The 26,325-nt window shown below is 36.5% G+C and overlaps 1 protein-coding gene across 11 annotated transcripts in view; it reads left to right on the top strand.

Moving 5' to 3' along the window:
• lrp1bb (low density lipoprotein receptor-related protein 1Bb) overlaps positions 1-26,325 on the top strand; it is a 281,217-nt gene that overhangs the window by 199,798 nt on the left and 55,094 nt on the right. For all 11 annotated transcript variants that reach the window (XR_006925101.1, XR_006925103.1, XR_006925102.1 and 8 more), the window contains 16 exons: positions 52-176; positions 2,530-2,901; positions 6,748-6,937; positions 8,591-8,795; positions 10,287-10,479; positions 11,641-11,766; positions 13,918-14,046; positions 14,273-14,392; positions 15,095-15,208; positions 15,380-15,529; positions 16,132-16,254; positions 19,583-19,702; positions 20,114-20,242; positions 20,390-20,512; positions 24,117-24,257; positions 24,602-24,789. Coding sequence is in view for 7 of the 11 variants with exons in the window: in XM_046844639.1 (XP_046700595.1) it covers positions 52-176; positions 2,530-2,901; positions 6,748-6,937; positions 8,591-8,795; positions 10,287-10,479; positions 11,641-11,766; positions 13,918-14,046; positions 14,273-14,392; positions 15,095-15,208; positions 15,380-15,529; positions 16,132-16,254; positions 19,583-19,702; positions 20,114-20,242; positions 20,390-20,512; positions 24,117-24,257; positions 24,602-24,789 (2,548 nt within the window). In the remaining 4 variants the exon portion in view is untranslated. The remainder of the gene's footprint in view (positions 1-51; positions 177-2,529; positions 2,902-6,747; positions 6,938-8,590; positions 8,796-10,286; positions 10,480-11,640; positions 11,767-13,917; positions 14,047-14,272; positions 14,393-15,094; positions 15,209-15,379; positions 15,530-16,131; positions 16,255-19,582; positions 19,703-20,113; positions 20,243-20,389; positions 20,513-24,116; positions 24,258-24,601; positions 24,790-26,325) is intronic.

Below are 26,325 nucleotides of genomic sequence, written 5' to 3'. Positions count from 1 at the left end.
TATACTGATGCCAGTTTTCATTTCCTGTTTCTGCTGTGCTGATTGTGGCAGAGCTCACGCCAATGGTTCCATTCGCCGTGGGCTAAAGAGTGATGCCAGCGAGGCTGTGACAATGAGGAGTGGTCTTGGTGTCAACCTGAAGGATGTGAAAATCTTTAATAGAGGCCGGGAGAAAGGTTGAGGTTTCAACTTGATGTTTTTTTCTTTTTTTTCTAATCGTTTCAATTTTTTTGTAGCTCTTTCATTTTAGGAAATTATTATCATTATTATTACTGTGTCCATGGCCACTGACAAATGCTTTGTCATGTAACCAGCTTTAAATCCACTGAACGATGAACTATGCACACATCCATTATTTTGATTTTTTTTTAGCAATATAAATGGCCATTAAAAAAAAAAAAGAGATATATATATATATATATATATATATATATATATATATATATATATATATATATATATATATATATATATATAATATTTTAATTTATATTAGCAGTATAGCTGGACAAATCTCACATGCTCTGTGTGTGTGTGTGTGTGTGTGTGTGTGTGTGTGTGAGAGAGAGAGAGAGCGCTTGCACCCATCTGAGATTACATTGGTAGTCTACAGACATTTGGAATCTTCATCCAGTTTTACAATGGAGCAGTCTTCAAAGTTTTAAATGAAAAGAACAGTTTTTAGTAAAAAAACTACTTCAAAAAATATTTAAATATGTCATTATCCATGGTCATAAAATTCACTATTTGCATGTGTCAAACAGATTCATTAAGCCCATTAATTATTTATCCTTCAAGCAGCCATTCTTGAGTTCTTCTTGAGTTCCCAATTAAAAAAAAAAAAAATCTAAAATGCGTAAAATAAAAAGGAAAACCAGAAAGCCGTGATTTTGTTAATCACAAACCCATATTTTATTCACAATAGAACACAGAAAGCATATCAAATGTTTAAACTTTTAACAACAGACTGTATATAAGTATCTGGGAATTGAGAAGACTTGTTGCTAAAGAGGAATCTTGCCTCATAGTGTCTGATATAGGATTCTACCAGCTCAACATTCCTGGGTGCCAAATGTTTTCAATTGGTAAAATGTTTTCAATTGTTATGGACTGCAGGCAGGCCACTTCAGCACCCAGACACTTCTATGAGCCATGCTGTTGTAAACAATGTGATATGTAATCTTGCTGAAATATGCAGAGTTGTCCCTAAAAAATACTATATAGGAGCATATGTTGCTCTAAAACCTGTATATACCTATCAGCATTGATGGTGCTTGTCCAGAAGTGACAGCTGCCCATTCCATATGAACTAATGTACCCCCATACCATCAGAGATGGGGGCTTTTGAACTGAGTGCTAAAAACAAGTCGGAAAATCTCGCTCCTCTTTAGTCCAGAGGACGCGGTGTCCATGGTTTTCAAAAAGAATTTCAAATTTCTATTTGCCTGACCACAGAACAGTTTTCCACTTTGCCTTAGTCTATATTAAATGAGCTTTAAACCAGAGAAGAATGTGGACTTTCTGGATCATATTCACATATGCCTTTTTCTTTGCATAATAGAGATTTAATCTGCATTTGTCAATGGCATTATTTTTGGAGTTATTTCTGAGCCCAATCAGTGATTTGCGAACAGAGATTTCTCCAGATTCTTTGAATCTTTTGATATTATGTATTGTAGAGGATGAGATATTCATAATTTTATTTTGAGGAACATTATTCTGAAATTGCTTCACAATTTCTCAACACAGTTTATTGCATATTGGTGAACCTCTTTTTTTTTAAAAAACAACCATCGTACTGACCTGTTGTTAACTAATCTAATTGGTTGCAATAAACAAAATGGTAACGCTTTTTCAGCCTTTTGTTGCTCTGAAGTTTGTATTTTGAGACGTGTTGCAGCCATAAAATTTAAAGTTACTTAATTATTTTTCTTAACTTTGTGCATTTTTGCTATTTATACATTTTATATGTTTTCTGTTCTTTTATGATTAAAATATGTATTTATGTGATTTCCATACCATTTAATTCTTTTTTCATTTACATTTGACACAGCCACTTTTTTTATAAATAGGGTGTAAGTAGTAGTGGATTATTGTCTCATAAATCATCTGTGATATAAAAGAAAGATTTTTTTAAATACAGCCAGTTGACTTAAATGAGATGCAATGATTCTTCAGCAGTAGCAGTTTTATCCTGATCAGTGTCATGTGGATATCTGGCCTATTCTAGGACACTGACCATTAGGCAGGAACCCAGGTTTGGACCTATCTATCATAGGAACCCATGCATACACACACTCGTTCACACTGTGGGTAGAGTTAGATAATTAGCCAGTTTAACTATGTGGCATGTATTTGGGAAATCTCAAAGAACTGGAGCACATTTGGGAAAAATTCCACACAATAACTTGAAATCCGATAGCTGTAAAACTTATTGAAGAAAATAATTAGTATTATTCTTTTTAATTATTCTTTTTATTATTGTAAAAAAAAGTCAATTAATTTCTCTAATGTGTTTGCCTTCTCCAGGCTCAAACCCCTGTGCTAGGAGTAATGGTGGCTGTCAGCAGCTCTGTTTTCATCTGGGCAGTGGCAGGAGAACGTGCTCATGTGCTCATGGCTACCTAGCAGACGATGGTTTCGCCTGCCAGAGATACGAAGGATACCTACTCTACTCAGAAAGGACCATCTTGAAAAGCATTCACCTCTCAGATGAGAGTGACCTCAATTCTCCCCTCCAGCCATTCGAGAAGCCAGAGTTCTTCAAAAACGTTATCGCGTTGGCCTTTGACTATCGTCAACACACCTCCGACCACAATCGCATTTTCTTCAGTGATATCCATTATGGGAACATTCAGATGGTTAACGATGACTGGTCAGGGAGGCAGATCATAGTTGACAGTAAGTTTACCTTTCTCTTTTTATCTTTGTGTGCTGTATGTTGAGGTCGACATATTCTGTGGCCAGCAATTCATAATAGCTGCTGTTTAGGTCACTTGTAGACTAAATGCTGTAATTCTGTCATTTACACACGAAATTACAAATTTCCCAGAGGACAGCTGGAGCACTGAGAGAAGTGTGCGTGCACTCTAAAATCTGTTTTCATCATGATGTCGACTTGTCAATGCGCTGACCTGCATATTGTTAAATGTTCTGCTACCATATCTATGCCTACCTCTTAGCAACCATTTGTGAAAAGCCATTTGCTGGAAGCCTTAAGTGTCAGGTCGCATGATGTATTGCTGGGTCCTACTGCATACTACACCCAGTAAGAGTGTTATAATGGCCGCCTCCATTTTTCTTCAACTAAATGGGAGCAATCTAGCTGTCAGGAATGATGTTTACAACATTGCATCTCTCTTCTTTTGCTCAGTATTGATGGATTAAAATATTTCGCCTTGTTTCCAACCTTCTCAAAACTATAACACAAATAGGGTTGGAAGACAGGGTGATGCATTTTAAGCTTCGGACTGTCATGCGTATCGATTTCTCTATGTAAAATATACAGCATGGGAGACATCCTGGTAGCAGTCAATAACTGATTCTGATGTGGCGCACAAAGAAATAGTTCAGCACCTAACGATGCTTTATTACCAATTATTGCCTTAATGAGCCTGCAGAAGCACATGCTCTGCATTAAAAGATTTGCCTAATTACAAACTAAACAAGGTGATTTGCATGATTTACTCGAGAACTATGACTTTGTCCAGTAGACATAACGTTATCATTAACCTTGAGTGATTCATATGGATGTTCTCTCTTGCCTCTATGTAAAAATAGGGGATACAGCAGTTACTGTAGATAGATAGATAGATAGATAGATAGATAGATAGATAGATAGATAGATAGATAGATAGATAGATAGATAGATAGATAGATAGATAGATAGATAGATAGATAGATAGATAGATAGATAGATAGATAGAACTTTATTGTTATTGCATTGTACGGTACACAGCAACGAAATGCAGTTTGGCATCTACCAGAAGTGCAAAATGTAGCTATCGTACAAAAGTTAAAATAAATATGTGGCATATTTACAGCAATTCATAGTGATAAAATATGTACAGTGCAGTAACAGTGCAGAGATGTGTGGACATCATTAAGAGGTACAGAATGGTTCTGAGGCTATGGCATTGAAGAGGAATGTGCAGAATTGGAAGGTTACAAGATTATGGCATTTAAGAATTAGCAAGCTAAATAACCAGTCTACTGTATATATATATATATATATATATATATATATATATATATATATATATATATATATATATATATAATGTAAGCATATGTACAGTGAATAAATATAAAGGCGGTAACAGTGCAGAGATGTGTGGACATCATTAAGAAGTATCATGACACATGAGTAGACACATGAATTGTTTGTGACAATATATTGAATAATGCTATTGGGTAATGCAAATTATTTCTAAACATTTTAAGTAATTAGGAATTTAGGTAACAGTAACCCTAGCGTAAAATGTTGCTCATGACCTCAGTATTAAAAAAAAATCAAAGATTAATAAACTGTGTTCACTGGAGAGTTCTTTATATTTCTATAGTGCACTTCGTTTTAATCAAATTTTAAGTTGATTAAGTAATTCAGTTTTTAATACTCAAAACTGGTTAATCAATATGATAAATTAAATGTATTATTTTGATAAATTAATTAATAAATGTACTTCTAAATGGTTAGTAACACTTTATACTACATTACTAAGGGGTGCACTGAAGCCATTGTTACCAGACTGAGTATAATGACCTTTTTTATGACTGCTGTTACAAAAAAAAAAATCGAATTACTGGTTTAAAAAACAAAAAGACCTCCCCAACCCCCCCCCCCCCCAAATAAGTAAATAATAAAATTAAATGGAAGTGAGATACCTATAGAATTTATTTGGTCCCATTTATGTTGCACAGATTTAAACAGGGGCCAGGATGAGTACGCGTGTCTATGCAATTAGATTGTTAGTCTTGTTATTTATAATGTTTGCAAGTTTTTCTTTTCAATCAGGTGCATTCATTAGTTACAGTGATTAGCTTGCATTATGCAGGGTTGGAAAGAAACAGAAAAGTGCTTCTGTACAGCTGTAAAAACAAACAATGCAATCGATAAATTGTCTCTTGAATCACTAGTTGTCATTGACTGACTTGTGGTTGATGATCAGAAACAGTAAACTGGGCATAGAACTGTGTAAACTCACCTAGCCTTGTCTGCACATGTTATTTCTTTCTATTTCTAGACTGCTGGGTTTTATGTAAGAGTTTTAATCAGGTTGCTTGTATTGTAGGAAGATGCTGTAGCTCCTGTTTTTGATATTTTCACAGAGCACCGTGTGCTCACTTGCTTTGCTTTGATTAATCTTTAATTGTCCAGATTTTGTGTCATCTGTGCATTAGTGCAACAATAACCCTGGGCTTATGTCTCATATCACTTGGTATTGCTTGTTGATTTTAGGGCATATTCTACAAGCTTGAGTATGAGTAAATGAGCCAGGTTTCAGCACAACACCCAATGCTAAAATCATAACTGATGCATTCCTGCATTCCAATAGTAAAAAAGATACAAACTGAAAATAGTACGCTAGTTGCCCTTATAATTCATTCATCATAACTGACTGTTATAACTATTGCAATAATTATTTAGTATTGCATACTTCTGTATTAAGTAATGATTATTAATGCAGCTTTATTGTAAGTTTGCGACTCACTTGCAACATACATAAATGCACATATTTATTTAAATAAAACCAGTAAAATCAGTAAAATTGTACAAGAAACTGGTCTGATTCGCATAATACTATCGTCAAGCCAACCTGACATTGTGCTCAGTTGTAATCAGTTTAATTACTTAAAAACAACCAAGAAATATAAAGGCAAGAGGAACATGAACGAAGTAACAGCTGACAAGTCTGTACTTCATCACTTCCTTTATGAGACAGCATGACTGTGAGAAGTAGAGCTTTTTAATGGTGTTTACAATCCAACCTAGACTGGCCTGATGTGTTATTTCATACCTGAAATTAGTTCATCTTTTTTTTTTTTTTAAATACAATGCTGGAGTCATCATGTTATATAATTTGGCTTTGTAAAGCCTGTCTCTGTGCTACTATTAACAGGAACACATCGGCTGGATGAAGTAGCATTATCTGTTTAAATTAGTTGATAGAGAACTAATACAAAATGAAAATGGCTCCATACATATACACAGAGAGAGAGAGAGAGAGAGAGAGAGAGAGAGAGAGAGAGAGAGAGAGAGAATCTTCCTGTCATTGGAAGAAGGTGAAGATGTTAATCATCTATATTTCTCTAATTAAGACATATATACCCTATTAATTACTGCCTGGTTCTTGAACTAGTTACGGAGACGCATGCTGCCAGACATCGATTATTGTGAAAAATTAATTAGTGATAGACTCCTGTAGATAGGTTCTATTCGTTTTAAAATCTTGTAATAGGATAGTTCATCATTTGGCAATTACACTTCTTTCTTTTGTTATACACAAACCTAGCTGAACTAGTTGCCGCCTTTTTTTTTTTCCATTGGTGATGTCACCTTAAAGATTTTGTTCTTGAATTTGATTAAAGACCATGTACATCTTGCAAATAGAAGTGTATAATAAAACACAAACGCAATATATAATAGGTTTCCCACTGAACTGATCAGTCAGAGCTGTGTGATCCTCATCGGTGTTTCATTAATATACTGACAGTGTTTTTCTTCTTTGTCCTCTACTTTCTCTTCAGACGTTGGCTCTGTGGAGGGCCTGGCCTACCATCGTGCATGGGACACAGTGTACTGGACCAGCTCCACTACGTCCAGCATCAGCAGACACACAGTGGACCAAAGCAGAAACGGAGCCTTTAGGAGGCAGCCTGTAGTCACCATGTCTGAAGATGACCATCCACATGTATTAGCACTGGATGAGTGTCAAAAGTCAGTCACATTTTGTAAATACACCATTATACACCAAGCATTATGAACACATCATTTTAATGATATTACGACAACCTTTTTTGTTCAGGGATTACAAGCAAAAAATGGAAACCCAAAATGAGCAGTTTTTCATTGAACATAATAAAAAAAAAAAAAAAATTAACAAGATCACTGAGTGAAAAAGTGCTTAGCTTGTACCTGACATTATTTTTCCATTCCATTGTGATGTCAAGAAGTATAGCCTAAGCCTAGATATTTTTCCAGCAGAACTAAATTCCTGCACAGAATTTGTCACTTCTTGCATGAAGGATTTGACGTTAGATAGCTATCTATAGCCGGGTATTTGAAGATTGGGTGACAGCAGGAAAAAAAACGTAAAGACGCTTCCATTCTGCATGCAACAATTCACACTCCAGTTTAGTAGATGTTAAAAATAAATTCAGATGATTTAACTTGTAAATATAGTAGGATATGTTATGTAAAGAAAGTTATAAACAGGTTTATAGCTCAAAAGGGAGAGCGTGAAATAATGTAAAAAAAATGTTGATTTTATTAGAACTATTACTGTTAGTGCTGTATATAGTATTCACCTCATACTATTATTATTATTGTTGTTGGTGTTATTGCTATTATTATTAAATTTTTGTGCAACGAACAAAAAAATCGCTTTTAAAGAGATCCACTGATAAAGTCTTGCATTAACTTTAGACTTTAAAAACATGACCTTTCTTGTCTGATTGCTCTTGAGTACTCTTAAGCACACTTCTCTCCAGACCTCAGTGACCACACAATCAGGCAGTGGTCATGTAATTTGACATTATGTATATAAAGCACAGCCAAAGGCTGCAAAATAAAGGGGTTAGTCATCAGCTGGTCTGTTGGGATGTCATCTGCATCAGTGGACTCCATTTTAGAGACCATTCAAAACATTTCCCCTGATTCAGCTCTCAGTTTTCTACTCACCAAACTAAATAACTTCACAGCAATTGTAGCAGACACAATAATTTCGATTTCAATTTCAAATACCCTCAGTAATGTATTTCATATTTATTTCTATAACCCGAGAAGTAAAACTGAGAGGAGAAGAATTTAATTGCCATCCTTTCTTAAATTGCTTTGACCTCGAAAATTCTGTACTGTATGCAAAGTATTTTTACTACAGATTGAAGAATAATTTAAAAAAACGACCAGACTCCAGACATATAGCCTCCAGCCAGCAGTGCTTATGTCGAGGACTGAGTCACACTGCTATTCATATTATCTTCTGACCTTGGGTTCATTGACTAAATTAAACTTCCAGCCTCTGAGAGAATGTCCTCAGTTGGTAATTTAGTACATTTTAAGATGGACTACAGACTGCTGTTAATTAGAACATAACCTAGAAGGATTAATTGGCACAAACTGCAATGCATTTCACTAATATTCCATTAGTGTACGGAAGCTGGACTTTTGTCAAAAGGCTGATTTTGCGAAGACTGCTGTGGAGATATTCTCGTTCTCCGTATCCAATATTTGAACAGTTACAGATCCGCTTATGGTATTGAAGTGTTTCTGTTTAGTGATTGAGGTAGATTAATTCCTATTCTTTGATTTGAAATGATTTACTCATCTTAGTGTTGTGTTTAGCTGTTCTCTCTTTTACATTTTTTTTAGCCTAATGTTTTGGACTAACTGGAACGAGCAGCGGCCGAGTATCATGCGCTCTACGCTGGCTGGGAACAATATAAAAGTAGTCATTAGTATAGATGTGTTCACTCCTAATGGACTCACTATTGACAACAAAGCAGAGAAGCTTTACTTTTCCGATGGAAGCCTGGGCAAAATTGAACGTTGTGAATATGATGGCTCCAATAGACATGTGAGTACACCTGTTTCTTTATTTTTTTTAAATCTGATGGTTTTTTATTGTGAAATTGAAGGTGTTATTTTAGCACTGGCCATAAAGTTGACTGCATACTTTAGACATCCATGTAGCATAAAACGTGCAAAATACCTCGTAACTTACCAGCAGCAGAAAACACATTAAGCGTGAAAATTTTTGCCTGTGAGATTTGTTATTGAGTGTTTTTTACTCGTATCTTGCAGAGGGCTGATAGGTACAAAATAGATATGAAAGTGGTTTAATGACCACACAAAGGACTATGACTTGTGATTAGCATTCATATACTAACTGTGATGTTCAGTGTGCACAATATCAAGTCCATTTTATGTTTGCTGGAATAGCTAAGGGTTTTTTTAGCATTCAAGCTGTATAGTAAATCTTTCTTCAGTGATTTTACTGCATTTCAGTTTTCAATTTGTGCTTTGGAACAACTTGTTCTCAGCCCACCTCAATTAGTCACACATGAGCTGGCATGGCCAGGTCAGACTCCATAAGTATCACACACTTCAGCCTCCCTGAGGCGCAATTCCAAAACCTTGGAGCTGCTAATGAAGGCTTACATTAAGACCCCTACAGAACAAACCAGTCAGCCAGCCAATTTAAAAGTGAAAAATTACTCGAAAGTCACTGTCTTCACAGCTGTGGGTTGCTGGCACCACAGTAGGAGTCGGCCTCCCATCATTGGTGAAGGGCACAGCGTGTAAGTGTCAACCTTTAGGGGCAACTTTACACTGGACTTCATTTGGCGCTGAGTTTATCTCCAAATTTGCAAGCATAGGGTGGATTCAAACAAAAAAAAATAACCAAAAACTTGACTATAATGTTTTTTGTTTTTTTTCTTTCTCACGTATCACATAGTAGGTTGTATGTAAATGTGCATTGCAGCTAACTGAAAAGTGTGTTTGACAACTCTGATATTGCATAAACTGAGATAATTGGTGTTGGAGTAGAAAGCTTGCACCGCAAATTTAATTTCTAGCCAATATGCTGCATCAAAAACCATCTGGCACAACCCCCCCATCTCCCCTCCTTCGATCGCCAGTTGTTGTTTGCTCAAGCTGGGTTCTCTTAATCAACACCTGTCCTATTAATCCCGCTATGGTGGCGAGGCTAATGTGATCACTGCTACAAGCGTGTTTCTGTTAATGGCTGAGGCTCCAGAGCCGCGAGATATCCTCTCATCGCCAGCTCAGAGAGTCCCACAAGGAGTCGTGTGATGTATATCTGTGTCGGCCGCCATGACACTTGCATTAACACTAGCAGGATCTGGGCTAAACTGGCTGCTGGGGGATTATGCACAGATCGTGTCCTCTACACACACATTAGTTTTAGCTTCTCAAACACACTTTCAGCCAGGCTTCAGAATGGTGTTTTTCTTTTGCAGTGATTCTGATTTTAAATGAGATGCTTTTGTATTCCCTCTACATGTAACATGGGCTCTAGTAGTTTGAATTTCTTTGATCACAGGTTATTGTAAGGTCAGGGTCTGGAATGTTTTTTGGCCTGGCTATTCATGGGAACTACATCTTCTGGTCTGATTGGGCACGACGGGCTGTGCTCCGAACCAACAAATTTACTGGAGGAGACACGAAAGTGCTGCGAACCGACATCCCTCACCAGCCTATGGGTATTATCGCAGTGGCCAAGGACACCAATAACTGTAAGTGCTTGCAAAATGCAATTCTGGCATGTTTAACTCAGAAATTAAACATTCTTTGAATCTATGTTATGTCATTGACATTTCAGAAGGTAACATGATTTATTTCATGTCATTTTCCATCTCTTTGAAAAGCATGGTACTGACTAAACTAGCAGCTGGGCATCTACTACATATAGCTGTTTGGATCTGTTGCAGAAGAATTGGAATGATAAATGATCATGGAATTAATTTGCTGGGAAGAAACCTTAAGTGGAATATGTAATTAATAAAAAAGTAGCCTTAAGTCACAAAGGGCGCCTCTGAAGTGATGCAAATGCGAAAAGTAGGACATTGGGAAATGGGTTTAAGAGGCTTCCGGCTGGCTGTGTTTGCAAACCTGCTGTGAGGGATTTTCGCTTCTCATTTATTTCATCATAGCAAATGATTGTAGCTGACTGCCGTCGAGCGTTCTTGCCAAGGGAAAAGTACCAGTCGTCAATGCTTAGGAGACATGAATCGACAGGTTACCGATGTGCTGCTATTTTTAAAATCAGTATGTGTATCTTGATTTTAAGCATGATTCTCCTCCATGCGTATAATCATACAGGAGTTTTTTCTGGATTGCTGTAATAAGATGAGACGCCAACTGCTTTGTGAAGACTCATTTCCATAATCATGCAGTCATTGTGTAGTGAATTATTGATGCTACAATCATAGATTGGTGGGGGGGTGTGCAGTCCACAGAGACTCTGCTGCCATAAGTCCTTACCGTGATACTGTATGTTATTCCAATGAGAGAGAAATGAAACTTTTGCCAGCACTGCAGGCATTTATCAGTGTTAGGCAGTGTTTAATACATATGATTTTTTTGTTTGTTTGTTTTCTCTTTTTTATAGTTTTGCTTTAAAAGACACCAGCACCATTTTAGATGCATAGCATTACCTGTATAAAGATTATTTGACAGAAATGTCTTCCACTTTTTTCACAGCAGAATATTGTTTCTGACATTTTTTAATATCCAGCATAACATGAATGTAAAGACCTTCAATGATCAAAGCTTCCTGACAGCAGCTCTACTGGGGTTAGCTTCATTCTCCTATCTCAAGAAATGTCATGGAACATGCATTGCGTGTGTGTGTGTGTGTGTGTGTGTGTGTGTGTGTGTGTATGCGTGTTCTCCAGGTGAGTTGTCCCCATGCAGGGTACTGAATGGAGGTTGTGGTGATCTGTGTCTCCTGACTCCAGAAGGCACAGTAAACTGCAGCTGCCGAGGAGAACGAGTCCTGCTAGATGACAACAGATGTGTGTGTAAGTCATCATAGGCTTGTTTTCATATAGTTCTCTTCAAAAACACCCAAGAGTAGCAGCTGCAAAGCAACTTCTGTCTTTCAGTCCATGTTACTGTAGCTCTCGAATCTATCTTTGTTGTTAAGGCTGTAGAACATTTCCTTAGTTACCACACAAACACAAATAGTTCATTTCACATCATAATGCACCTGTGCTATGTTATATAAATAAGACAAAACTGCATTCCCTGCATCATTTATTGTTCAGTCGAGTATTATAATGTGCAAAATGTTCCACCATTTTTTTTTTTAACTACCAGTGATCAGCAATTGAGAATCGTGCAATTAAAAAAACCCTTTATATTTATTGGATCATTTTCCGGATATCAACCTTATCAAATGTCTTTCGGGTGACGCGAGAAAAGTAAAGCCAGCAGATGTGCCATGAAAGCAAGATAAAGATAAAGGTGCATTTAGTGTTTTACAGAATCCATAATTGGCATGTGCAAATGGGCATTTCTGTGTAAATATGTTTAGAATTCTTAATTGGGGTTTAATTTTTATAGTAAAATTAGAGTTGGAAATTATACAACCACCCTCTTCCAACCACACAGTTTAGAAATCAGGTAAAAAAAATGAAACTAACAGGTCAGGGAAGCTTAAAACCTCTTTTTAGATATAAAAAAAGGTAAATAATCTGTAAATAATTACTTGCTTCAACCATATTATCAATTTCCACCAATCAATTCCACTTTAAAAAAATCTGAGTGATCCTAATTGCAAAATGCCTGTTTTTAAAGATTCTTTGTACACCAGATAATAAGTAACACTTCCTTGCAGTGTTCAAAAGCAAAGTACACAACATCTCCACAAGGTTTGTAATGAGGCTAATTATTTACATGTACTCAATTTTTTTTTATATCAGGGATGATAATTTGCTGGCTAAAATTACTGTGTACTATAATTACAGTATAATAATATAATCATATATAATTAGTGTCAGAACCTGGATAAAAAAATTAAAGCTGTAAATATATGCTATCTATTGTAAAAATGGCATTTCTATCGCTTTATTAAGAACACTTTTACATCTGCTTATTTATGCAGTTATCTAATCAGCCAATCAAGTGGCAGCAGCACAGTAGTTGCAATCATGCAAATAAGGGTCAAGAACTCAGGGCTTATGTTTACATCAAACATCAGGATGAGAAAAAAAAATTGATCTCTGTGAGTTTTATCCATGACATGCTTGTTGGTGCCAGCTAGGCTGATTTGAAATTTTCAGACACTGTTGATCTCTTGGGAATTTCACACACTAGGGTTTTGACAGTTTGCTGCTACAAACCATTGAGTGAGTGACTGTGCTCTGTAGATGGAAATACCTTGTTGATAAGAGAAATCAGGAGATTGGTTCAAGCTGCTAGGAAGGATATAGTAACTCAAGTAATCACTCTTTACAGCCATGGTGAGCAGACGAGCATCTCAGCATGCACTACACATCAAACATTGAGGTGGATGAGCTCCAACAACAGAAGACCACATTTGTTTCCACTCTTGTCAGCCTAGAACACAAGTTAGACTTTTCTGTACGGAGTACTGATTTGAGTTGCTATAGACTTCCTGTCAGCTCAAACCAGTCTGGTCATTCTGCTCTGATCTGTCTTATCAACAAAGTGTTGCAGCCTGCAGACTTTCCTTATACAGGATGTTTATTGTTTTTCACACCATTCTGTGTAAACACTAGCCACTGTTGGGTGCAAAAATCCCAGGAGATCAGCAGTTTCTCAAACCATCCCATCTGGCACAATTAACGTGACAGAGCTCACACGTGTTCCCCATTCTGATGTTTGATGTGAACATTAACTGAAGCTCTCGACCTGTATCTGCATGACTGTGTGCTTTGACTGTCGCACCCTGCCACATGATTGGCTCATTGGATGACTGCATAAATGAGCAGGTATACAGGTGTTCTCATTAAAGTTGATGGTGAGTGTACATTTTCTATGGCATGTAATTTATTCTGAGATTTAATTTCACATTCTCCTATTTATAGAGGAGGAACTGCATTCTTTATGATCCTATTACCTTTATTTGAATATTTTATGATGCTGGATTAATGAAAGCCAAGATGCAGATGCTTGACTGGACAACATTTTCCTTTTTGTTTCTGCAGCTGAGAACTCTACTTGCAGCATCCACAGAGAGTTTGAGTGTGGAAACGGAGAGTGCATTGATTACCAGCTTACCTGCGACGGAATCGCTCACTGCAAAGACAAGTCCGATGAGAAAATGCAATACTGCGGTGAGTGATTTCATCTCTTCGGTGTTGGTAAGCTTCCGCATCACAAACAGAGTAAACCACAAGCTCCACAGCACTTAATAAAGCGAGCACACGATTTCAGTGGCTGCAACCAGGGCAGCGATTGAACGCATAGAAAAAATGGAAGAAACAAATAAAGGACTGTTCGTGAAGGTCTGGTTTTCACAGTGTAAAAGATTTCTTTCGCTATTTCTCTTCACACTGCTAGATAACAGGAGCTGCAGAAAGGGCCACAGACCTTGTTACAACAGGCGCTGTGTGGCAAATAATCACTTTTGTGATGGGATTGATGACTGTGGAGACAACTCAGATGAAGCATTTTGTAATAGTAAGTATGCGGTTCAATACAACTGCAGCAATGCAATCAATACATATTTTATTTTAATAAAGTTACTCAGGGGCTCAATTATTGGCACCCTGTTTTTGCATTTCAGGTCTATGGAATAAAAAAAATCCTTAGAATAAATTGGAAGATGTTGATCCTAATATTTTAGCATATGTTTTATTATAGAACTTAAACATCTCTTTTCACAGAAGGGAAAAAAAAATTATGCTGTTTATTATATTCATCTATAAGCACCATGCACCTTTCTTTCCATTTCCAATATATCTTAAGTCTGCTATTTTTGAAGGATTTACTTTACTGACAGCATATTTCAATTCTTTCCAAAAGGATTAAATTGGTTGGAAAGAGGGAATCAGTTTTTAGCCATCCTTCTCTTTTTACATTTTCCTTTTCTGTTAAAAAAAAAAAAAATTGCCTCAATGCTTTTTAGTATTATAATTAATAAAACATATATATAATGCATTTTTATTATTTGAATTATACATAAACAATAATAGTTTCTTGCCCTTCCATGCTCTGCAAATCCATTTTGTACTTATTGTATAACAGAAAACCCAACTCAAATTCATAGCATATCAAAGCAGTAACCTAAGACATGCTCTTCTGTAATCACAGGTCCCAGCATTCCGTTTACATCTAGAAATAAAGTGTTCCTTTTTTATATGTGTAATGTTTCTGTTCCAGATTTCACATGCTCTGCCTCTGAGTCATCATGCCAAGATGGAACTTGCATACCAATATCTTCTTGGTGCAACCAGGTCATCGACTGTGCCGATGCGTCTGATGAAAAGAACTGCAGTGAGAAAAGAACTTAAGAACTTAAAGAACTCTTTCAAAAAAGCTTCCATTCCAAAATGCAGAATACTGTATTATTTTTTTTTTTATTAGATCTTTTTTGTTTGTTTAGAAAAAAAAAAATTATAGCCATTGGAATGAAAAAATACTTAACAAATTGCATTGTTTTCTCAGGCAACACTGACTGCTCAGAGTTCTATAAAATGGGGGTCGCAGAAAAGGGTTTCATCAGCTGCAATTCCACTTCCTTGTGTATTTATCCATCCTGGGTGTGCGATGGAGCCAATGACTGTGGGGATTATGCAGATGAGATGAACTGTCAGGGTAATTTTTTTTCTCTCTGTGCTCTACAGCTTGAGTAAGTCAGGTTCTATTAAAACCAAATTAATTTTGTCAAAACACTGTTTATGAGGAGTGTAATGAAGCAGAGACAAGCCCCTGTCTTTCTCGTCATGCTTCAGCAATCACCAAAGGTGCTTAAAGGGGTGAATAATGTCTGGTAATTGTCACTGCTCACCAAGGGCAGGAGGATTTGAGACGCTTTTACAGCCCTTTCTTCAGATTTGCCGAGACACAGATGACGTGACGATGGGTTCAGTGTTTATTGTGTCAGTCACAATGGAAAGAAGTGAGAAGTTGAACAGAGTTTCTGTCAGTTTCTATATAGATACAGTAAAGAAAATGCTTTAAATATGGATAAGATAGATCTCTACACAAGATTGTTAAGTAGTAAGTTATTTTCATTTATAGGGCTGCAAATGAAAAACAGCTGGTGTTTCATTAGGTTTTCGCAATGAGACATCTACCAAGGGAGATATAATGACCAGAACAACCACTGAACATCCCATATGGCAAAGCAAACCAATGTTTGTGACTCAGTCTCATAGCCATCTCTAAATGTTCTTCTCTGTGTTGGGATATTCCAGTATCCCATGGGCCCAGGTGCGAGGAGGGTCACTTCGCCTGCCCCAGTGGGAATTGCATCTCCAGCGTCTGGCTCTGTGATGGCCAGAAGGACTGTGAAGATGGGGCTGATGAGTTCCAGTGTGGTAAGCCTCCATATCCCTTCACAGGGATCCATTTACAGTGTGATTTCTCATTTGTAAATAGAGACTAGTGTCCATCTGATTTAGTGGCAAATAATTAACTATATGTAAACTTATAAAGTTTTCACAGGACAATTTAGGAACAATAGGAACACTATTAATTTATAGTCTTTAGATGAATTTATGATCAAACAGATATTTAGCATTTAGGGTGCTTTCATATTGGTGGAGAATGATAATGCAGTTAACAACACAGCAACTACATTTGGGGTAGACCAAGTTAAGATGCACTTGCCACTGTCTTATAAGAGCAGGGAACCGACCACCTTACATAATTTGTGAATAGTTTTTAGGGGTTTTATTTGTTTGTCTGTTTGATTTTTTAAGCAGAAGCTTCCACTTTTCACACCACAAATACAAATTAATCAATTGATTCAAGACAGTGTAACTTTGAAGAAATACTTTTACTCTTTTTTGTGAAGAAAATAGAGAAAGGTCGACTATAGAGCAGAAACCCAGTTATATTGCTCAAAGGCAAAACAGTGGAAAGTTGAATCAGACTTTTTGCAGCAGTAATCCTCCAACTGCCATCTCTCTGCTACTTCTCTCAGATGCTGGGATTCAAACCCCCAACACTTCACTTACTGAGACATATCACCACTCCAACACACCTCAGAATAAATCTTTATCTTGCTATGTTCCCAAGATGGCTGTACTCTTATAATGGAGCTCATTCTTACAAAGAAATGGGTTGTTGTGGTCAGTCATCCCACTCACAGATACAAATGTAAAGCCTTTAGGAAAACTGTGGCGAGCACTTGTATTCTCTTGTGATATGCTAGCAGCTTGTATAAGTATTTTTTTAATGACATGAACCTACATTCCCCTTTCTGTTGTCATATTTTAGTTTATAAACACTGGAAGGTTAAAGGTTTTAATTCTCAGAGAGTAAATACTCATTAGCCGCTCACATTTACACAACTTACCACATAATCAAACCGGATAGTTGTTTACTGGAAATTTTATATGATTCATGTAGTAAAATAATACCGGATTACATGTTTTGTAACCCATATGGAAATGTGTGTATATATATATATATATATATATATATATATATATATATATATATATATATATATATATATATAATTGATTTTATTTATTTTTTAAATATATTTTTTATTAAATAAATGGTCAAAACATGTTTCATTTTTAAACAACATTAAACATAATTTTTTATATTTCCAAAGTAACATTAAGATGTCATTGCATGGTACAGTAATACATTTGCACTTTCTCTTGATCTGGAACTTGAAACACTAAATTTCAGTGATTATTGAAACTGGAGGCAAAAATGTTGGAATAATCTCACTCCTAAAAGTTACACAACCAAAAATAAAAAAAAAGAGAGAGAGAGAAAACATGAAACAACAACATTCTTTTTCAAAGAAATTACACATGTAAAAATTAAGTAAAAAAAAATTGAAATAAAATAAATAAATAAATAAATAAATAAATAAATAAATAAATAAATAAATAAATAGCTGGAGTTAAAAATGTAAAATGTGTAATGATGTAACACTGATGAGGTCTCTGTAATAGTGAAAAAAGATTTTTTTTTTTAATAAAGTTACAACTCAGCATGAAAATGCATGTATCATTTCATGTACATTTACATGAACTCTGCTCCTTACGGTAGCAAATCAGGTATAGTGATTGTAATTTGATCAGGATGGTTTTGGATTCATTACAATCATGTTATGAAAGAGTAATTTGAATATTGTAGCATTTTACATAAATATAATTTATTTTGTTTGCTTCTATCCAAAAAAGAGCTTGAATAATTGAAGTCCCCTGCATTTACATTTATGCATTTGGTGGATCTACATTCAACAGCAGTGAGCACAAAACTGACCTCTCAAATGATTCTAGAAGTGTATCAAGGTTGAATATTTTCTATGAGCAAATTCTACATTAGCATCTATGTGATACTAGTTCCACATAGTAATTCTATAACTCAACAACAGGTATCCTATATATTAGTTTGTACTTCAATGTATCGTGAATGGTGTTACACAATATATATATATTCCTTCATTCATACAACTGAACAGGTGATGTTTATAGTCCATGTTTAATGGCTAAAGTCCAATGTTTTAACCTCTGAGCAACTACTTCTAGTGTACAATTTATGGCCACCTGATCATCCCCAAACGTTTTCTCGTTGGCGTCACACAATTATATAAGAATTGTATAAGGGCCCAGACTTGTTCCAGCTTGAAAATGCTCTTGTACACAAAGCAAGCTTCAAAAAGACATGATTTGCCAAGGGAAGTGAAAGAACTGGAGCGGTCTATACAGAAACCCAACCTCAGCCCTGCTGAATATCTTATATTATCAGTTTGCAAGGTTTTAATGTAGCCTTGAATGCACTGCATTTTCTTGCTATTTTCTCACCCCGCTTTATGGCAAGCCTTCTGAACTTTACCAGCAGCTATAAAGATGTCCATACTGTATGCTGATCCCTGTTTGACTGTTGTATATTAATTTGTTATGTATTATAATTATATTAATGATATATTTTCAGTTACATGCTGACAAAACAATTAATGAATTACATGAACTCAAAAAAGGTTGCATCCTTTATGTGAACAAATGAGCCCAAACTCTTATTTCTAGGTTAATATACTTTAGAAATGAAAAGGTATATAGGAAATCTATTCTATCTTGGTGAATTTTGTTTGAGCACATCAGACCATCTGAAGCATTCAGGTATATGGGAATATCAGACCAATTTCTCCTGCTGTGACCAATAATTCTATTCTCCAGGAGGGTATCTGACAGGCCTGCCTCTGTCAGCATATTTTCACTGCTCAGACAAGCCTTGCTGATGACAGAATCAGCTATAAAATGACAGTAAGGTGATCTGAACCAGAAAAAATCAGAATGGAAGTTTTTGAGACACTAAGCTATTCTTTCTGCAATGTCTGTGTCTCCATTCTCTGTACTGCCTACTTTAAAATGGTTTATATTCAAGGAGATCTCTTAATAATTGTTTTTCAAGGTCATACAAGTGCTATTGCAATTTAAGTCGTACAAAATATTACAATTGTGAGCTTTCAGGATTAAAAAAAAAGTTGATTTAAACAGTATTGTTTCCAGCACAATAGCTTCTGATGTTCATTTGTATCAAATTCAAAAGTCATGTGAGACAAATAAACCAGGTTTATAAAAGAAACTCTCTCCAAAACCACTACAAAGACAGTAAATCATCAGAGATGTCTTTCTTATCTCTTATCCACCATTTCTGAACCTTTATTGTTGATAGATTCCTCCTGTCTTTGGAACCAATTTGCTTGCTCCAAGAACAAGTGTATAGCCAAGCAATGGCTATGTGATGGAGAAGATGACTGTGGAGATGGAGTGGATGAGAGTGATGATCTTTGTGGTATGTCCTATAGCACACACATTTATTTTATAGATAAATGATTCCCAACTCCACACTATAGGAGAAAACTCCTAAATATAGTGAAACTGAGAAGCAGCTGTTTTGATTCATTTGGTAATAAAAGGAAATCTTGCAATGTTAAGCAAATAAATATTAATTTAATTGGATTGTCTTGAAATGTGAGAGATATTAACAGAACTGTCCATTATTCATATCCATTTGCCCATTAACAAGCAAAAAACAATAATAAACAAAGCAAACTATTTTCAGACTAACTGAATGAACATTACTTAACTTTTTATTAATTTCAAGATTTTGGAACAAGTCCTAATGATATGCCTTAGCACATGAAAATATGATTTGGAACAGTAAGGAGTAACAGCTTCACTAACACGATTTTTACATACACAGGCTCAGTGACATGTGGCCCCGGATTGTTCAGTTGCTCAGGGTCTTATGCTTGTGTGCCCAAGCGCTGGCTCTGTGACGGAGAAAGGGATTGTCCTGATGGCAGTGATGAACTGGCAGCTGCTGGCTGTGGTATTTATTTATTTATTTATTTATTCATTTATACATGTATTCCCTCACTCACTCTGTATTGGGGTATAGAGAAAAGAATGCAATAATATATTAGTTTACAGTAGTTAACTGTAGCAACTAAATTCATCACCTGTTTTCTGGTTGCAGCACCTAATAACACATGCGATGAGAATACCTTCAGATGTCATAACAAGGCCTGCATTCCCAAACGCTTTGTCTGTGACCATGACAATGATTGTGGCGATGGTTCAGATGAGTCAGTCGAATGCGGTCAGTGTTTCCTTTGTCTTTATTATGTATCTGTGATGAATAGTCCATCTGTCAAGTGCATCCCAATGAGCTACACTTAATTTAATGCCAATGTGTCAAGCCGTTGCTGTGATATTGCCACCTTTCCTGTTCATAGCAAATGTCTAAAATTACAAATGAACTCAAGCTTTATTTCTTAACACAATGTTAAGATAATGTAGGTGCCAAGATTGGTTTCAGTATGTAACAGCATTGCTGAGACATGCTTTCATTTCCTGTTTGGAGCCTGTAACAAATAAACTGGTTCCGCACTGGAAGACTTAGAGACAGGCAAACGTTCACCAAGCAGAGCTTTTTTTGTTAAATTTAATTTTCAAGCTAGGGCTCAGTCTGGCGCGTTTCGGTACGCCTTTTCACTTGACGTCTGCTGGCGCCCATTCACGGATCGGCCCGCCTTTCCCCGGCGTCCGCCCATCTCACTCATGGATCGTCACGCTTTTTCTCTTTAGCGATCGTCTGAGTTTCCACACGGAGTGGACCGCCTTTTCTTGCCGTCCGCCCGAGTGCACTCGCCGGGAGGCACGTCTTTTATCGGCCCCCACCTGTGTTTAGTCACCTTCCGGCGACCCTTCCACTCGTCTCTGCTTGGTGGCGCTCTTCCTCTGAGACTGGTGTCTCTTTCTTCTTTATTGGCGTGATTAGTCTATTTAGCTGCAGGTGTTTCTTACTAGTCATTCCACCCGGCTCCACCCTCCTATTGCTCACCGCGGAGACTTGACCATCAAATTCATTTGCGTGTTCTGGATACACATCCTGAATATCTTAAATTCAACTTTTGTGCTGCAATCAATTTTGTAATATATTTTTTTTACAATTTTAGATGAATTTATGATGCCAGAATTTGTGAGGAGGTTTTCTGTTGAAAAATAAATAAAGGAAAATGACAAACTTCCTGGCATGTCACAGTTTTTTGATTGCACGTTGCAGGCAATCAACAGAAATAAGAATCATGATTGAACATGCACAAATTGACTAGAGCAAGTAAAGGCCACACTGGGTTCCACTCTTGTCAGCTAGGAACTGGAATCATTGAAACAGGCACAGACTCATTGAAACTGGACAACTGAAAATTAGAAGAAAAAAAAAATCACCTGGTCTAGTTCCACTCTCCAGCTGGCCAGTTAAGCTGCACCTGTGTCAATGATGGCGCTTCTTGTTTTTATCTAACCGGAGGGAAATCCAGGCTATTGTAGCCTGTCCATTCCATGGTTTGAAATTTTGTGTGTTCTGAGATGCATTTTAGTTCAACAAGGCTGTATAAAGTGCTAATATACAATGATCAGGCATAACATTATGACCTTATAACATTATGACAGTTGAAGTGACTAACACTGATTATCTCTTTATCATGACACCTGTAGTGGGTGGAATAATTAGGCAGCAAGTGAAAAGTTTGATCTTAAATTTGATGTGTTAGAAGCAGGAAAAATAAGCATGTGTAAGGATTTGAGTGAGTTTGGTGAGGGTAAAATAAATTGTGATGGCTAGATGACTGGGGGATGTTCCTGGTCTGCAGTGGTCAGAGTCGATCAAAAGTGGTCAAAGGAAGAAACAGTGGTAAACCGGCGACAGAGTCATGGGTGGCTCACTGATGCACGTGGGGAGTGAAGGATGGTCCATGTGGTCCGATTCAACAGACAAGCTCCTGTAGCTCAAATTGCTGAAGAAGCAGAGTAGAGCAGAACAGGGGTCAGGATAAGGAACAGGATCAGGAATAGAAACGAAACAAGAACAGGATCAGGATCCAGAGCTGGCACGGTGGCAGGAATAATCTCAGTGGGCTAGGGAGCCGGTAAAACAATCTGGCCCTGAGCTAAAGTCAAGATGTCCTTATAAACCGGGTGGCATGGGAAAAACGGCAAGTTGTCTCGGACCCGGAAGTGCGCGCCCTGAATCCGGAGGTGCGCTGTGTGCCCGGAAGATTCTGACAATTACAGTTTTGAATCATCACTGTTTTTTAAGCTAAGAGTTGTTCATTTGTGTCAATGTTCATTTAACATTTAAACCAAGCATATTGCTCAATGCTGTATGTCTGCAACCTGTGCATGTAAGAAAGGTTTTACAATCAATGGCATACAATACCAGTCAAAAGTTTGGGCAAACCCCATCCTTCAGTGGTTTTCTTTTTTTTTTTTTTTTTTACATTAAGAAAGAAAATTATGAAAAAACATATGGAATTATGTAGTAAACAAAAACTTGTTGAACAAAGCGGAATATATTTAGTATTTTAGATTGTACAATGCAGATGGGAAGGCTGCAAAATGGGGTCACTGCAAAATGCTGTGGTAGCCATGCTGCTTAAGTGTCTGCCACTTAATCTCTAAGAACATTTATATAAATCGGCAGTTTCTGAGGCTGGTATTTCTAAGAAACTTATCCTTTGCAGCAGAGGTAGCTCTTGGTGTTCCTTTTCTGGGATGGTCCCTAAGTGAGCCTGTTTCATCATAGGGTTTGATAGTTTTGGAGACTGCACTTGGGGATGCATATAAAGTTAGTCAGATTTTTTTAAAGTAACAATTGACTGTTTGTCTCGTTACTTAACCCGAGTGTTTCTTGCCTTAATATGGATTGATGCATTAGTTGTATTAGCATTATAGGGCTATTGAATCTACTCACCCTTTCCTTTGCAAGATAAATGTTCGTCTTAATGTTACAGATCAATTCTTAAAAAGACAAGTGAATTAAAACTATTCCAGGTGACTACATTGTGAATCTGATTAAAGAGTACCATGAGTGTGCCAAGCTGTCATTAAAGTTAAATGTGGCTACTTTGGATCTAAAATATATAACTGTCTGTTAGTCGTATATATTTTTTTCAATAAAAAGAATAAACACTGAGGAAGAGGTCCAAAACTTTGACTGGTACAGATTCTCGGGCTAGTTTCTTACTCTTCTGCTCTTCTTTGAGACTGGAAAATTTTTACAAACATTAGAAAATAGTATAGTAATCGTTTGAATATGTTTAAAACTGTCTTGACTCTGTTGTAATTGCCACCGCTTTGTAAAAACAGGTGCTTTCAAGATGTTGCCAGAAGCTTTCCTGTTATTTTTTTAAATATCTACATTCAATAGATCCATGTCCTAATCCATGTTCTATTTTGCAAGTTATAGAAAATCCCAGGTACATGTCTGTGTTTTCCAGAATGCTTTTATCAGCTCAGTCTCTAACCATGTCAAGATTAAAAGCTGATGTATGTGTTGTGTCTTTTTTTTACTTCACAGAATCTCATAAATGATGCACAGCGTGCTTTTTCAATTTGTATATTTCTGTTCTATATAAAATAAGTGCCATTCCATATTATAAGTAGATTAGACTTCATATTACTAGTGACAGCATGTAACGATTGTGATTTGCAGACAAAGCAGCAGGTTTTTATTTTAAGCCAGAACATAGGTACTTAAGAAAATCATTATCCACTTAATTTTTATCGTAACTATTTGTTACTATGCCGAATTTTGTTTTACCCAGTATTTTTAACAGCAGAGCAGTTATGTTGTTTTCTAAAGTATTCAAACAGTGATGGGAATGAGAGTCAGCGGGCTAACAGTGAAATCTCTCCTGCAGCGTACCGCTCATGTGGGCCAGACGAGTTTCGCTGTGCTGATGGCCGTTGCTTACTCAGTGCGCAGTGGGAGTGTGATGGTTACCCAGACTGCCCAGACCACTCAGACGAGCTCCCCCACAATCTGAAATGCCTGGCAGCCGGTAAAAAGCCTGCAGAGTGCTGATGAAATGTGTTTGACTGATGGACATAGGGTTTACTGAATATCTAAGGGAATACAAATGGCACTGGCAACAGTGTACATTAAAGCAAGAGCTTGAAGAGAATGAGGCCGACCTGAGGGATGGCATGTTTTTTTTACTGAATGCACCTAGAATCTGTAGAAAGCCTTTGAGCTTATTGGCACTTGCAATATGTACGGAATAGCGTGTTGCCTTCTGCTGTTTTTGCTTTTTATTCTATATTATTATAGAAAACATAATTTAGTTGAATTCAAGTTTTCTCAAAAAGCATGTGCTCTGTTTTCTTTTTCTTGTTGTCCTTCCAGAGAGCCTGTGCAATGGCTCCTTTTTTATGTGTTCCAATGGACGATGCATATCTGAGACAAGCCTTTGTGACCAGAAAGATGACTGCGGGGATCGCTCAGATGAAAAAAACTGCAACGTTAATGAATGTCTCAATAGACGTGTCAGTGGATGTACTCAAGACTGCCAGGATTTACTAGTTGGATACAAGGTTGGTTAGTAGATGTTAACAGTCTTTCATGACATGACATCCATTTTTATAATCAGTAGAGTATCATAATGTCTGATACCAAAATGCATTATACTGAATTGGTTAATCCAACATATGTTACTGCATAATATAGCACTATATGTAGTACTCTGTATATACTGATGTACCTAAATAAGCTGTTTGCTAACAGAAACAAAGCTGCTTTAAATGACTTTTATTTATAATTACAAGTCACTATGTTGTGGTCTTGATGGAGCAATTTAATTCAGTTTTATTATATTAGTTTAATTTGAATAACACCTATAACACTGCCATTGTCCCAAAGCAGCTTTACCAAACTAAATAGATTACAAATATAATTAATTTTTTTTATTTTATTTAATAAAATATATCCTTGTGACAGTAAAAGGAAAATTTGTTTTTGGTTTCGCTAATGTTGAGGTTATCACCTGTTTACTGATAGAGACTCGATTCTTCATGGTGATTGTACAGTAGTACTACGCCATTGTAGCAAACTGTTTATGTTAATTACATAACAGTTCATGATTCTTGATTTTAACCCTCCACTATAACCTCATGGATTGCCTCCTTAGATTGTTCATGTGGAACCACCTCAGCTGCACAGAGTGGTCCCCATTCGAAAAGAACTTTACCTAAGAGAAGCCTATTCACAAAAGGCTTGACTAAACAAATGTTTTAAACCTAGACCTATGCAATGAGTCCCAAACACTAATTGATAACTGTTCAATAAATAAAACACTTCTTATTTAAAAAATCAGCTATATAAACAGTCATCATTAGCATTTGCTACACTAAAAGGACAAAATGTATTGGGATGTTGTAGCATTACATTTTCCCTTTAACTAGGAAACAAATACCTTTGCTAGCATGACAATGCCCCTGAGCACAAAGCGAGCTCTATGTAGATATGGTTTACATAGGTGGAAGATCTTAAATGGCCTGCTGCAGAGATCTGACCTCAACCCTACTGAACATCTTTGGTATGATTTGGAATGCTGACTGCCCCTCAGGCCTTCTTACCTTACATAGATTTTTATTTTTTTTTTTCAGGTAAACTTTCATCCATTTATAAACAGTCTCACTTCCTTTTAAATTTGGCTTTCACTAGATTCATTTGTTTGTTGTTTTTTATTTGTTGTTTGAGTGCATTTGTGGCTTTATTTGTTTGTTTTTCTTCTGGGCACCAGTTTTATCACTGATGATTGAACACTTGAATGAAATAGTGATTTGGCATAAACAGAATGTTTGGTTTAGTTTCACTGCATTTTTCTCCATGTGAGGTCGATGAAGCAGCTGTACTCCACACATGCTAATATTTACCAATTTTTTAGGTGTCAGGTTCTGTTTTTCACTGTAATCCTAACAATATTTGATAAAGAACATAACAATTCATTCTGCTTTTCGTATTCTGAAATATTTTGTGATTATTTCCATGAACTTAATCCTGGCTCATCATCTCTTCACCACAAACATCACTTGAGATCAGGTGAAAACCTATTGATTAAAAACCTCAAG

Source organism: Silurus meridionalis, chromosome 3, assembly GCF_014805685.1.
Source record: "Silurus meridionalis isolate SWU-2019-XX chromosome 3, ASM1480568v1, whole genome shotgun sequence".
NCBI lineage: Eukaryota > Metazoa > Chordata > Actinopteri > Siluriformes > Siluridae > Silurus > Silurus meridionalis.
This window is presented reverse-complemented; position numbering and strand designations above follow the sequence as displayed.